Source organism: Stegodyphus dumicola, chromosome 6 (assembly GCF_044657685.1).
Source record: "Stegodyphus dumicola isolate Sdum_Otavi_A_Nest chromosome 6, ASM4465768v1".
Lineage (NCBI taxonomy): Eukaryota > Metazoa > Arthropoda > Arachnida > Araneae > Eresidae > Stegodyphus > Stegodyphus dumicola.
This window is the reverse complement of record NC_140773.1, coordinates 11,220,057-11,236,012: the sequence shown is the minus strand read 5'-3', so window position 1 is coordinate 11,236,012 and position 15,956 is coordinate 11,220,057. Positions and strand designations below refer to the sequence as shown.

The 15,956-nt window shown below is 32.7% G+C and overlaps 2 protein-coding genes across 15 annotated transcripts in view; one reads left to right on the top strand and one right to left on the bottom strand.

Moving 5' to 3' along the window:
• Nucleotides 1–14,180, top strand: part of LOC118194589 (uncharacterized) — a 290,113-nt gene extending 275,933 nt beyond the window's left edge. For all 3 annotated transcript variants that reach the window (XM_085818112.1, XM_085818113.1, XM_085818111.1), the window contains 3 exons: nucleotides 5,823–5,894; nucleotides 13,345–13,378; nucleotides 14,020–14,180. In XM_085818112.1, coding sequence (XP_085674238.1) covers nucleotides 5,823–5,894; nucleotides 13,345–13,378; nucleotides 14,020–14,093 — 180 coding nt within the window. In that variant the 3' untranslated portion in view covers nucleotides 14,094–14,180. The remainder of the gene's footprint in view (nucleotides 1–5,822; nucleotides 5,895–13,344; nucleotides 13,379–14,019) is intronic.
• Nucleotides 14,181–14,696: 516 nt separating this feature from the next.
• The window catches only part of LOC118194587 (serine/threonine-protein phosphatase 1 regulatory subunit 10-like), a 105,847-nt gene continuing 104,587 nt past the window's right edge, over nucleotides 14,697–15,956 (bottom strand). For all 12 annotated transcript variants that reach the window (XM_085818101.1, XM_085818099.1, XM_085818102.1 and 9 more), the window contains one exon: nucleotides 14,697–15,547. In XM_085818101.1, coding sequence (XP_085674227.1) covers nucleotides 15,432–15,547 — 116 coding nt within the window. In that variant the 3' untranslated portion in view covers nucleotides 14,697–15,431. The remainder of the gene's footprint in view (nucleotides 15,548–15,956) is intronic.

Sequence of the window (15,956 nt, the reverse complement as noted above, 5' to 3'; positions counted from 1 at the left end):
AGGAACGCGTAAAAATTAGATTTTTTTTCTCATACAAAATTACTTTCTAAGATATACGTAAATTCAGATTTTTCTGTTTAACGGTAATATACGAGGCGTATTCGGAAACTAAGTACCATTTTGAAAAAAAAAAAAAAATAGTAAAACAATTTTTTCGAATCCAATTTTATTTTTACATCAAAATACATGTCTTAAACTATTTTTCAACATAGTTTCCGCCAATGATCAAACACTTGTCATAGCGGGTGACCAGTTTTTGTCAAAGATACCATCGTCAAAGAAACATCCTGCCAGTTTCGATAACCACGACTCCACAGCATTTTTCGTGTCATCATCAGATCCAAAGTGCTTGCCAACAAGCTCGCGCTTCATGTGCAGGAACAAGTGATATTCGGACGGCGCCAAGTCCGGGCTGTACAGCGGGTGATCGAACTGCTCCCAATGAAACTGTCGAATTAACGATTGAGTGACACCAGCAGTATGGGGCCGAGCATTGTCATGGAGCAACACAATTCCTTTACTGAGCATTCCGCTTCGTTTCTTTTGAATGGCACGCCTTAGTTTTGTTAAAGTCTCACAATATCGTGCCGCATTAATGGTTTCACCTCTGAAAAGAAATTAAGTAAGCAAAACGCCTTTCCTATCCCAGAAGACAGTGCACATGATTTTTTGTGATGACATTGTCACTTTGAACTTTTGTTTTTTCGGAGAATGAGTGTGTCTCCACTCCATCGATTGCTGTTTCGATTCTGGTGTGAAATGACACACCCAAGTTTCATCACCTGTCACAATTTGATTTCAAAAGTTTTCTCCCTCATCACTGTACCGCGTGAGAAATATCAGGGCACTACCAAGTCGCTTTGTTTTGTGAACATCAGTGAGCATTTTTGGAACCCATCGGGAACACAGTTTGCGATAATTCAAGCGGTCAGACACAATTTCGAACAAAACAGTACGTGAAATTTGTGGAAATGCCTCTGAAAGAGTTGTCATTGTGAAGCGCCTGTTCTCACGAATTGTTTCACCAACTTTCCTTACCAAATCATCGGTGACAACAGAAGGCCGACCACTCCAAGCTTCGGCGTGGACATTTGTTCGATCTGCATTAAACATTCTTACCCACTTTCTCACCATTCCATCACTTATCGCGTATTTGCCATAAACTTCTGTCACTTGACGATAAATTTCGGCTGGTTTAACATTCCTCGCGTTCAAAAATTTAATTGCGGCACGAATCTCACAGTCAGCGGGAGAACTAATTCTCTTAAACATTTTGAATGTGCACAGCAAACATAAAACACAACATAGAGCAACCAAAACCAACAATTGAAACTCAGTGAACAAGAAAGACTAGTGCGCATGCGCGGGATGCCTACCACAGCGCTGCGACGGCGCTAGAATGAAACGGTACTTAGTTTCCGAATACGCTACGTATCTTATATCACGAAACAGTATCTTTTTGTGTGTTACCTTTATTTATCAAGTACAGTCAAAAGTCGTTAATTCGGACACCCATAATTCGGAATGATCTATAATCCGGACCTCAAAGCTAAAAACTTTCTGCGCATGCACCACGTTGACACATGCGCACAGGCGTTTACGCGTGCGCGTAAGACCTCTTATGACTGCGTATTTGCGTGTGCGCAAGCGCAGAATACGTTTTCGCGTGCGCGTTTTATGTATAACGGACGGTGTAAGCTAAAATTATCTAATTATCTATTTCACTTAATGTTGATGATTGCGTTGTTCCTTAATTTTCAAATTGGATCCGGCTTATTATTTTTTGCAGACTGTAAGAGCAATACTATAAAAGTAAACTTGAACTTTCGATTATGTCAAATAGAATTTCCGAATCTGGAGCTCCCAAAGGATCGTACAAAACGAAAGTATGTTTCGATGTCCATCAAACAAAAAGTGGAATTGCTGAAAATGGATAAAGACATGAAGAATTTGACAGAGAGGTTAGTGAAAACGAAAAAATTTCGATTGACAAGTTAGTCGGTATTCTCGGCACAGGAATTAACGGGACTTGAACAGCGGAACTTTGTAAGTGAACAAAAAATTATATCTGTTTATAGAATTAAAGAGAAAGTATTATCACATAAAACGAAGCAACTTAAACAACTTACATTGAAAGAAATGTTTAATAAAGTAAACAAATAAATATTAAGCTTTTTTTTGTAAATTTTGATACCCTTTAGATCAAAATTGTTCTTTATTTCATAAATTACGGTTTCATATTTTTAATTTTAGAATTTCTGCATGCCATCTTACGCGATTTAAACTGATGATCTATAATCCGGAAAAATCGATAATCCGGAATCGCCGAAGTCCCGACGAGTCCGGATTAACGACTTTTGACTGTATCATGTTCTTTGCACTTAAACCATACAATTCAATTCAACAGCAATATCACAAAATAATTTAAAAAGAGCATATCTTTAGAATTGCGGATGCACATTCCCGCGCACTGGAGATAAAAATGATTTTCCCTACAGTGTTGCCATTGCTCGCTTTGAAATCGTTGAGTTTCATAATCATAAATGCTTTACAAAATATGAAATGTATAATAAAACAAATTCCAAATTTGAGTTTCCAGATGCCCACATTCGGGCGGAGACTTACGTTATTCAAAATTTGATGGCTCTAGGTTCCGTTATTTTATCAGAATGCGAAAAACATATATACATTTATGCATATTCTTCATTATTTAATTTCTTTAAATATAATACAGGGCGATAAGATTGGGTGGCAACAATTTGAAAAGTGATTCAGACTTTTAAATGTTTCGACGCAAAATGTCAAAACGAAATTAATAGCCCTTCTGGGCTATTAACGCTTTTTGGGCGAAAAAAAAAAAAAACTTTCGACATTTAAAGCATTTTTATAACTGAAAAGCAAAAGTTGCGAAAATAAAGGCTGGGTAAGGAGTTTTGGAGCATGTGTATATTCATGTGACAAATTTTGTTCTAACCTTTTTGCTGGAATTCTCATATATGAATAAAAGGCTTAAATTACTCTCTTAAGAAACAAAACTCTGACTTGATAGTAATTCTGAAAAAATAATTTTTTGAAGACAAACTTCATATTAAAAAAGTAAACAGAATTCCTGACTCTAAGAAAACCAAAAAATGGCGCAGATACAAGAAACAATTAAGTGTTTTCACCTCTAAAATGAAAATACATTCTTCTGTTTCAATTAATAATAGTTATTTATTTATATCTTTTCTACTGTCAGTTATTAAAACTGTGTGTATTTTATAGAAATTTCCAGTTATTTTTTTTCCTCATTAGTGAAATATGCAGTTCTGTGCTTAAAACTCTATTCTGGACATGAATTCTTAAGGAATTGATAGCACTCACCGCCATTGCAATTTGATATACATTCAAAAATTAAAACGAGTTTCAAAATGTCGCATTAAGGAACAAAAAATCTTACGCTCAGGGTAAAATTAGATTTTAAAAGGAAACAAATAAATCAACTATTGCCCAGCATTAATGGGCTGCAAACCACAAATTCAGTTTTACTTCAGTCAAAATCATCCACTAAATTTCAATTCCTGAATTAGACTTACTTCTTTGAGATTTTAAAAATCCATAAAAATCTCTATGTATTAGTCAAATTGTAACTCATTTTCCCATCCATATTCAGTCCTTAGATGGCACTGCTTGCTGTTTGTTTTCATTATGAAGAGGGCCATGGGCAATTACTAGCATACTCCCGAAAATTTTTCATTCTCTCCTGTTTCTGCTATTAGCCTTTCTTTTAGTTACAGATGAAAAAGAACGACAGTATCTGAATCGTTGAAAGCGCTTCTGCTAAAATTAAATTAATGCCATTTGTCCTTTTAAGAATTACGTTTACTTATGTTACTCTTTCCCAGATTCTCTTATTTTAGTACCCAGTCTTTAGACTATGACCCCCTGGTCCAAAGTAATTAAATAAATAAATGACTCATATTTGGAATTTAAATATCTGGTTGTAACGAAAGTTTTTTGCCCAAAAACATTATTAATAGTTGGGGGGGGGGAACATGAAAGCAGCAACTGCGGGTAGTAATCACCACCCAAATCTATGATTTTCTGCCAACGTTTTGGTAGTTTTTCAAAACCTTCGGCTCAGAAACTTGGTGGCCACGAGTCCAAAAACAGATCAATTTTCGGACATCCTTTGTAAAATAAAAGATAACACCAGCAAGATGTAGCTGCAGGTGTGAAAAATGTTAGACGTCCGAAGGTCCGATGTCGGTGGGTGTGGCAAAAGATCCCATTCGAGTCTGTACAGAGTTCAGTCAGTGAATGCAGACTTATGTAGTCTTTCTTGCATTATTTTGATTAAACATTGCCCTTTTGACACGGAACTCAGCTTGACGTTTTACCTTGATAGCAGCGTCAACATGGACTACCATGTCGTTGTACACCTTATTGTCGAGGGTTTTACCTTTCTCTAGATACTCTTTTGTGGATAATACAACGCCAATCCCATCAGATACAAAGTATGATCATTTTGCTAATCAAATTGCGCTTTGCGATGCTGCCGACGAGCGGACGCAGACCAACCCCTCTTTTCGGCCTATGTCGTTGAAGTAAATCCACTCTTCATCACAAGTGACGATTTGGTTCAGACTTTTGTCCTTGTGTTGATATTCGAGCAGATTAGTGCAAGCCAAAACACGTCTGTCCTTCTCTGCTTGAGTCAGCTCATGTGGCACCCAGCGATTGAGCTTGTACGTTAAGTTTATGGCATGCATATCATGACTAATGGACATAGCACTAATGTCCAACTCCTTAGCAAGCTCTGAGTGGTTGCATACTGATCTTCTTCCACAATTTCTCGCAGGCGGGCTTCTTCACTATCAGTAAGCCGTCAGAGCGCTCTGCTTCTTGAATATTATAGTCCTTGTATCATATTTTGAACTTTCGATACCAAACCCTCACAGCGTCATATGATACAATATTAGTACCTAAAGCTGTTCACATGATTTGGTGACATCCTGTAGTTGACATTTTACAACAGAACTGGAAGTAAATAATAGTTCTAATCTGATAGAGTGATGATTTCATTTCAGACACCTTGTACTTAATGATAACGATATTTGTTTTAGAAATTTCACAATACAGTGTTCTAAAGCAAGTCTCTTTCTTTGAAATGCCAAAAATCGTTTGACAAAATATGACTAAACACGCCAACGTGAACTGCTTGCGCAGACAATATTTGCGGTGGTGGGAAATTTCCTTTAAAACTGGACATTTTTTTAAGTAGTAGAATATTAAATTTGCCACATAATGTGCTTAAGATAATATCAAAAACTAATTAAAGTATAAAATTTGTACATCGAAAACCTTAAACCAGATATAAGGAAACTGTTGATTTGTCACCCCTCAACAGGTAAACCTCCCTCTATTAATTTTTTTATAATTACTAATTTTAGGTATTTCAGTTATTTGTAAGATTCTAAATTTTCCAACTCTCAATTATAACATTAAAATTTTCCAAATAAACTTAATAATCTTGATAAATTAAAGTTTATAATTTAGAAACCTCAGATAAACAAAAAAGAAACATTATGCAAACAAATTTGCATGAGGTTTTCATTTTAAAATTAATAAATTCACGAAAATTCACTAGTAAATTTGAATAGTAGGTGTATTTTAAGGGAAAATTTTATCACAGCATTTTGGATTGGAGACTTATTTCTCACTTAAAGGAACAAGCAATAAATTAAGTGAAATTTTTAAATAGTGAAACGCAGTAGAATATAGAACTTAAAAATACTTTAAAATACCTTTTATAAAGGTTAATTTTTCAAATTATGTTTCAGGAGAGTGATGATGCAATTGATAGTCTAGAAGAAATTAAGTTCTCTGAAAGTGATGATATTCTTGATTTGGAGGTAGGAAATAAATTTTAAAAAGTTTTTTCTTGTTTCAAATAATTTTATTACAACATGTAATGCGATAAATCAAATTAATTTTGATTTTAGACATTTCCATTAAACATAATTTTCTTAGTAATACAGGTAAGGAGAAAGAAGTTTATTAAAAAATTATAATTTTACATAGTGAGAAAAATTAAACCCCATTTTCACATAAAGGTAATGCAAAAAAGTAGCTTAAAATTTTAACATTTATAATCCTGTCCCCCAAAAAGCTGTAAAATAGGGTCTTTGACTGGCACTTGAACCCAAGACTTTTCTGCCTTTATAGACAATAATTTCCACTCAAAAAGAAAATTCAGATGAATCATCCTTGATATGATGACCTACTGACATTTGTGATCCGATTACAAATTATGAACAATGTGTGCCCTTCTTAAATTCACATTTCTTGATATTGTTGTATATAACATTATGAAATTAACTTTTTCATACTTTATGAATCTATCCTTTTTATTCTCCATTTTGTGAAAAAGAAATGCTAGTTCAAATGTTACTTTTCATTTTAAATAGGATATAATTTGACCATTCCATAATATATTATTAGTGACTTCCATTTAAAATTCCTTCTAAAACATTAAACATCATGACGCCGAAATAGTATAGTGGATAGGGGAGCCTACTGTGATACTGAAGGGTCTGAATTCAAATCTCAACAAGGCATGGCTTTAATTGTTGATCCCTTCATAGGAGGTAATGGTGGCCCACCTATTGGGTGCTTCCACAATAAAGTGGCCACCACTTCTGGCCTTAGTGCCTGCCTATTTGGGGAGATTTTAAAGATCATGAAAAACTGGAAGATATAAAAACTCAACATTTGTTAGACACATCTAAAAAAAATTGCTTTTTATTAAAGGGATTGTTATTATACATACTATTAGATTATTTTATCTACAGTTTATAAATCACGGTGAAATTTGCAATTATTTTAAGTGTTATTAAAGCAAACAAGACGTAAGTAAATGTGATCATATTCAATGCCATTTAATTTTAGATTAAAATTAATATTTGAAAACTGATTTTTTTCTGACAATTTTGAAAATCTTGAGCATGTATCAAAATTAAAAAATTAGATCTTGCCACATAAAATATTTATGATCCCAATAGTGAGTGTACAGAAATCAGTTAAAACTGGGATATGTGTTTATCCCTAAAGAGAAGAATTAACAGACCTATGCAGAGTTGCTAGAACAATATGATTCATACATAATTGCTATGTTTTGTGGGGGTAAAAATTCTTCTTTCAGCTAGATAAAGCATAATTTAAAACAGCAGCTACAACAATAAAATATTGTTATTTCTTGGCCTTTATATGCTCCAGGTATGAGGCATCCTATCCAGAATTGGTTACTGAAAAAAGATTTTCTAATGAACTGAAGATGAAAACAGCAAAATAAAAAAATGAGTGAAGTTTATTATTCACTAGCTGAATAGAAAAAAGAGCAGTGGATAAATCAAATTTCTTGATTACATCCTTTAACTAACATATGTATATTTCCATATTTTGTCTAATGATACAGCTCCTGACAGTATATCATATGATTTTTAGATATTTCTTTTGACAAATCTAATAGGATTATATTATTCAGTCCTGATAGCCAAGTAGTTGTTTATATTTCGTTATAATCTTACTATTTACCTTGCTTGCCCTTTTGTTGTTTTACCCTCATATTTATGGAAAATTTGGAAAAACTTCTCTTGATTTCTATCCTTGGTCTAGTAATGGATTACAATGTAAATTTTTGGGTATTGCTGTAAATTTTGCAGCCAAATCTTCAAAGAAAAACTACAAAGAAAGTGCTCTGGGTTTGGGTATAATAGACATACTATATTCACTTACTAGGGTGCATCTGGATGATTTATTATCACTGGTATTGAAAATTGCTCCCATTATTCAAATTATATTTGAGAAGTTTTAATTTTTCTTCATGTTAACAAGTAAAGTTTCTAGTTATCATGCCTTTTAGTTAATCAGCATAGTTTGCCATGAAATATGATATTCTGCAAATCCTACATATCAGCACTAATTTCCTTTACCTCTGATATAATAGCAAGTACCAAAATTAATCTACTTTTTTAGAGGGCAGAAGGCAAAGCCCTTTTAAAATGCATTGTCCAACACCAGAAATACTTTGAGGGATAAATTTTTCTTCTTGAAATATCTTTACTTTAACCTCTTCGTAGCCGGCATGGACCCACCATATCAAATGTGATATGGAGCGAAGTGTCACTGATGGCCCACAATATCTATCATATTTGATGCGCTAAAATGGAATGTTTTATATAAAATTTTAAATGCCCATAAATCATGTCAGAATGCTGTGAAAACTTACTGAATGTTGTGATGAATACTAATATTTTATTCTATGAAAGTAAAGTGTGTGAGGCTAACAATATATTCATAATTTAGAAACAAACAATGCAATGTAAATAGTTTTGTTGAATAGTTTAAAAATTCTTTACATAAAGATGGCAGTGTGATATAAAAAGCATCGACATTTAAATGCTTACATTTTTTACTTCAATTACTATACAGAAATAATTTAAATATGGCAATATAAACATTATTACTAATACAGTTTCGAAAAGTTTACATTTGTGCATTCTTGAAACATTTGCATACGCTAAAATTGCTAATCTAGCTTTGGAAGCTTTGACACAAGTTGGAGCCTTTTCTGTAGATGTTGGCAAAGTATTTCACAGTACATATTGCCAGAAAAGACCAGTTTCATCAGCATTGTAAGTTTGTCCTGGAGATAACGTTTCACTATTAATGAGTTTGATGAATTCATCTGAAAATAGTTCAGCAGCTTCGGTATCAGCTGAAGATTTTCACCTGAGATTTTCAAATGCATTATACCATGGCAATTTTAAAATAACTAATCTGTTGAATAGGTACATTCAGTATTTAAGTTCATATCTTCACGAAAAATTTTGGCTTGAGCCATTTGCATTGGACTTGTCAATGGCGCCCCCGCACTGCATCTCTGTCTGACCATTCAATCATCACTTCGTCATGATCATCACTTTTAGTACAGCGAATAATCTTTCTGTTATTCATTGCGAGTCGGGTGTCGAAATCCACAAAACATTCATAAAGTTCCTTTCTCTGTTGTCCATATACAGTCAACTTTCCAATGCCATACTCCTCAAATAATTTTGAGACGGATATACCTATATCCATTTTTTGCAGCAGTTCCACTTTTTCTTTAATGCACATCGAAACATGCTTTTCGCTTTGTAGATCTTGTTGCAGCTCCAGATTTAGAAACTCTTTTCAACATAATCGAAAGTTCAAATTTTAGTTTTTATAAAATTATAACAGCCTGCAAAAACTAATAAGCTGGATCAAATCAGAAATTTAAGGAACAGTGCAATCTGCTATATTAACTGAAATTTTTTGTAATTAGTAATATAATTTTAGCCTAGCCTAACAGCGTCCACTATGCATTATTGGCTATGTAGCATGGTGACAAAAGACAAAAATGTTCCAATAAATTTTGTCTTGCTTCTATCGTGCACTGAGGTAATTAAACCTGAATTGTATTAATTTAGTTATTTATTATACATACGTCTAAATCTTGCACATGCTCAAAGCTTATCCTAGTCCTGAATAAATCAAATTTCCACATAAGCTTACCAAGGGCCGGCTCTGGACATTTTGCCACCTGATGCAGTCTCTGTGGGTACTAAATTCTGCTACCAAACACCTAAGTTTTTGCCGCTCTTTAATTTTGGGTCCCAGTGCTTTCCCTAAAATCTAAAAATTTTTATCATTCCTTACTTTTGTTATTCGGTGCTTCTCTAAATTCTGCCGCCTGGTGCAGCCATACGAGCTCAGGCGCCAGTTCTGCGTTTATGCGAATAAAACATCAGTTATTCTTTATTCAAATAGCATTAAATGTAATCTTTTGGCCTATGAGTATCATTAACAAAGTCCATTTTTAGCATATGGAAAGAAATTTTCCCTTGTCAACACATTTAGCACATTTAATTTAAATCTGTAATCATCACCAAGCATAATGTCAACATAAAAGGTTTCCATACTCTTTGTTATTCAATTACTAACATAAAAAAAAAGTTTAGGCATCGTTGAATGAGTCAAGTTGTCATGTGTTAATAAACATAGTGATTAAAGCAAAATATAATAAATAATGATTTGCCATGTTGCAGTCAGAGATATAAAATATTAATAGTTGTAAAATTAACGATGTTTCTGTGTAGAATATTTTGGTTTGAGATGTATGCCAAGCAGATATGCAGCTATGGAGCCAAATTACTGATCACATAAATTTATGCTAAAATGGTTGTTTCTTCGATAATGAGGTATTCTATTTAATGCTGAAGTGAAATTAAGAATCTGAATTCTCCACATTTCTTTACCACGTTTTCTTACGGGGAAAATAATGAAATGCGCATGCATAAAGCATAAAGAAAAATTCAAAAAAATATTTTTGTTGGTGGTTTTAAGGTTCGGATTTTAGATCATTCTGGATATTCGGACTTTGTACTGTACTGCATTTTAACTTATCACAAATTTTTATTTTAAATATTAGGATTTTCTCTTTGTTATAATAAAAAATAACATCTAAATAACATATGCAAGAATCAAAATATTTAGATAAAAAGCAGTTATTATAAGAATTATTTTTGCATTTAGACTTACTGCAAAATGCACTCAGGTACATGGTGATGTTCATTGCTCCAAGGTCATGGGCAGCTCTCTTTCCTCAATGTCTGGAGCAAAGAGGTTAAAGGTGAAAATTAATCATGTTAAACTGCCTGGCATTTTCAAGTACCAAAGATTTATAATTCAGCTTTGACATGACACTAAACCTGCTTCTGTGCACACTGATTTTCTCTGAATTCTTTTTTCTACAGCTTTTCATTTTGAGCATTCACTAGATTACAGTACAGGGTTCTTTGGCTAAGGCTTTTTTTTTTTTTTTTTTTTTTTGGCTATGTAATGTAAGTGCACAACCCCATCTTGTCAAGATGGGATTAGATCATTTTGGCTACCACAAAGCATGTTAAGAGATGCCTGTGTGTGAGGAACAGTTTCAAGGAAATTGGCTTATTTCCCATAGGAAAAACCACGAAAACTCTCATTCAGTCTGCCTCTTCACCATTATTTGAGCCAGGTCAAATTATTGGTGTTCAGAGATTTTGCTACTTGATTGGTAGGATTGAATACTTGTTGGAAAATAAAACATTTCTAAGCATTTTCTTTTTAAAACTCTCTCACAATATTTTTTGGCAGCACCCCTATCTTTTTTTTTTGTGTGTGTGTGTCATGGAGGTAGGAAGTAAGAAGGAGTCGCCCTAAACAAGTTTCTCCGTACCCTGCTCTGAAGCACCGGCGATCCCTACGTGGTGACCAAAACATTGGGTCATTTACCATTGAGTTTTATGGGATTTGACGCGTTCGGGTGTAAATATTTTGTAATTACGTCGCAAATATACATATAAATGTATATATTTTCTTTTTTTTTACAACACTTCAGAGTCCTAAGTATGTGAAAACAACATATTTTTAAACAACATTTCATTCTGAACGGAATTAAATGCTATACTTTTCACAGGACAGTTTTCTCAGAATGGTTTAATTTGAGTGAAATATTTTCACAAGTTTTCGTTAATTACATTAGAAAAAAAAATTAAGGTAATTCGATTTTATTCGGTTAAGGTACAAAAATTAAGATCAAGGTGTATTGTATTATTAATATTAAAATTATGCATTATTTCTTTTCTATTTATAGAGCTTCTTCCTAAAATACTTTCTTAAATATGACATGATTTTTTGGCTTCTTTTAAATTGAAAAATGTAAATCAATTTATAATTAATGCTCTATTCGGTTCATTTTAAATTAGAGAATTATTAGGAAAATAGTATTTCACTTTCTCTGAACATTTCTGAAAGGGAATAAAATAAGGTTTTTTTTTTTTTTTTAAAGTATTATTTAAAACTTGTAACTGAGTTATTATAAAATGTAAAGGGAATAATTCTTTTAATTATACTCATCAGATTTTTTTTTTTTTTTACAATTCATTTCAACAATACATATTCCAAAACTCTTTATTACGTTGTTAAGTGCGCATCTCATAGCATTTGCTTTACAATACGAACAATTCTTGTTTAAATAGTTTTATAACGTATTTGTCAACAGGATTTCAATTTGTGTTTACAATTCAATATTAAGGTTATTATATATTTAGATAACATTTATAATCATTATAAATTAGATACATTTAATCATTAGATTTCTTCACAGTACTTTCACAGTTGTTTATAAGTGAATAAATTCTTCATTTCAATTACATTTATAAATAATTTAATGAATATTTAAGTATTTTTTCAAAGGCAGATACATGCTTTTTGCAAGCACATGCATAAATACCCATACATATTTCCTATTTATCATTTCCGGCATGTGCAAATCTTTAATTTCTGTGCATTCACTATATTTTTCGTGTAAAGTAATTTACACTAATTTAGCATACACCCGAAAGTTTTACATAAAAATATATATGAATATAATTTGAATGAAAATTATAAGTATTATTTTTAATACCCACTCAAAGGTCAGTTTTTCTTCAAAATTCATCCACGATGGCATCTCTCTCTTTAGGCAGATAGCCCTTGCATGCGTTACTCTATTTAATAAAAACTTAATCTGACCTATGTGCCTAATTACAAATATTTTAACATACATAATTTTATATTTACATTTAGCCATCAAGTTTCAAACTTTTCAAATCATCTAGAAAATAAATTTTGGCAGATCTCTTTTAGCAATTTTCTTAAAATCTATATTTTTGTAGTGCAACAGCTTAGAATTTTATAAGACAAATTCATAATCAAAATCGCTGTTGTTAGTTATCGAAAAATAACCGAGATGTGATTTTTGCGTAAGTGTCAGTAAAGTATACAAATTGCTATTATCCATCCCACTATGAATGTTTCTTTCATGCGAGAGTGTCCCTTTTTTCGATTTCTATGGAACTGTCGTGTGTCGAAATACTATCAGAATCTTGTCAAGCGAGCTTCTGAATGTAAACAAAGAACACCCCGTCTGGTGACCCAAGCTTGAAAGCAGTGCTTCACTTCTAGCGCGGAATGGCCCCTCCTCCCTTTCCTACCTCCATGGTGTGTGTGTGGGGGGGGGGGAGGGGAGGTTCACAGGCAGCCAACCCATACCTAACACATTTTACTGTATGAAAGCAAGTTCACACTATTAAACATTATTGTACTTCACAAAATAATAGCCGACCTATTTTATAACTCACTATAATAAAATTAAAAATTTTTATAAAAAGGGGAGGGGAAATCCACTTATCAGTGTTTCCATCAAAGCTCATGTTAAACTGATAAAAATATATATTTTGAACTAGATTTTTTTGTTAACAGATACCTGAAGAAGGCATTTCAGAAATTAAACATGGTAAGTTATTATTACTTAAATTTTAAATAATTAAAATGTTTAAAAATGAAATACAGTCAAAAGTCGTTAATTGGAACACCCATAATCCGGAATGATCTATAATCCGCACCTCAAAGCTACAAACTTTCTGCGCAACTTTACGGCTGTGAATAGTTGTGTGCGCGTGCACAAAATACGCTTACGCATGCGTGTTTAATGTATAACGGACGGTATAAGCTAAGCTAAAATTATCTAATTCAGTTAATGTTGCAGATTGCATTGTTCCTTAATGTTCGAATTGGATCCGGCTTATTATTTTTTGCAGACTGTTAGAGCAATTTTATAAAAGTAAGCTTGAACTTTCGATTATGTCAAATAGAATTTCCAATATACATTTACTAATATGTAAAAGATCTACCAAAGCGAAAGTACGTTTCGAAGTCCATTAAACAAAAGTTGAATTGCTGCAAAAAATGACCTAACCATTCCAAAATCTATTTATCAATTTCACGCTGCTCTGCAGCGGGGGATGGGTGGAGGGAACTGATGATCTATAATCTGAAAAAATCGATAATCCGGAATCGCCAAAGTCCCGACGAGTCCGGATTAACGACTTTTGACTGTACTGGTGACAACTTAAATGATAAATCTGTCTACTTCAGGTAAACGAAAAAGAGGAAGAAAAAGAGCAGCACTCAAAAGAATGCTTTTTGGAAAACCAAAACATGTACCTTAAAATAATGAAATTATCGTATTTTCGATATGCTTGAAATGTGGTGGCATGGATTTGAAAAATAAAAAGGCAATTTAAATTTAATTAATAATTTTTTATATAACTGCAAATAAAAGATATTCAGTATTTCTTTTTACAATGTACATATTATACATTACTTGGCTGAAAGAACTGCAAGCATTATAATAAAAGAAAATATTTAAATTTTATTGAATTGCTTCTGCTCACAATAGCACTCTTTTTCTTAAATGAACATTATTTTTAATTCCTTTAGAAAGAAATTCAAGTATGAGCATCACATATATACACATAAACTTTTATATTACTTGCAATAAACTTTCAGTCAAGTGTTGCATTTTTACATAAAAAAACATAATACTATACAACATATTTACAATAAAATATGTACAGAAATAAAACAGTGTATCTAAAAAGAAACTAAAAATTGCCAAAGGCTTTCACATTGTGAGCAAATGATGAAATATATCAATAACCTTATCCATATAAAAATTGGGAAAACGAGCTAGGTAGTAAAATTTTTAAAGCACACCAAGAAAAATTTAGGGAAAACTTGCAGAACTTCATGTCTGCTAATCTTTCTTAATATTTTTTTCTTTTTTTTTTTTTTTTTTATTTATTTATGAAAGCAATTACTCATCTGTGGAATATCTGAACATTTTATTTTTAACTACTCCCAGAAATAAAATGGAGCAGATCATTTGCCTATCCTTATAAATTATACTTATTATCAATCTTTTAAAGAAAATCTGACCAATTAAAATGCAAATATCAGATTAAGAGACAAATTTTTAAATTCCACCTTAAAACTATTTATTTGGTTTTGCACTGAAATATTGAAGGGGGGGAAAGAAAATATTTTCAGCAAAGTACACATTTTCAAGACAATGTTAACAAATTTCAGCATGCATAAAGTAACATGAAAATTTATGCTTTGTCAAACCAAAAGCAATGCCAATCACCAATTCACTATTAAATGCTTATTTTCCCACAAACTTAAATCAGCAATTCTGTATTTATAAAGTTTATAGAATTTAACAGCTGTCCAAATTAATTAAGCACACCCTTTACGTGGAATGCAAACTAAAGCAAAAGAAATCATTCCGTGATTTCTGATCAATTTTTAATACTAGTCTGTGAATTCAGCTCCGCATGGTATCTATTCACAATCTGTACAGTAAATAGTATGTACATTAATGGCATGAGATAGGCTTCTGCTTTCTCAAAAAGCAGTAATAGTCAATAATGGAAGCCATGAATGAAATGTCCATATCACAGTAATACTGAAAAGGCACATTTTCACATGAAGAATTGCCTATCACACTATAATGGAGGCCCATTAATTCCAGGATGTAAGAAGGAACATTTCATGCCAAATCGACAACCTCCTGCAATGAAGTGTCGACATGGAACTTTGTGAACATTTCTTGGTCGAGGACCTAAAAGGAGGGAAAAAAAACATATTAACACAAATAAAAAGTTTTAACTATTCATTCCCAATGTTAAATTCTGACTGTCTAAATGCCAAAGAGTGCTTATAATAAAAAATATGTAGGACGATCAAATATGAACGAGCCTTCACTGACTGAGCGTCAGCATGAGTATTTGTACGTGCTTGGGCAGATGTGGTTGCCTAGAGTAAGGGAACTATACCAGCAGCTTGTCCCATGCTTTATTTTGTAGTCCTTATGCTGAGTGAGAGAAGTGTGCCTGTCCCTATTGAGCAACGCATCATCATGAAGTTCTCTCGTCCCCGAACACGTGAAACTAGCTGAAATTTACCAAAGGCTGCATGCCCACTTTGGGGAAGTTACCCTTTCATAGTCAAGAGTGAAGGTTTGGTGCAAC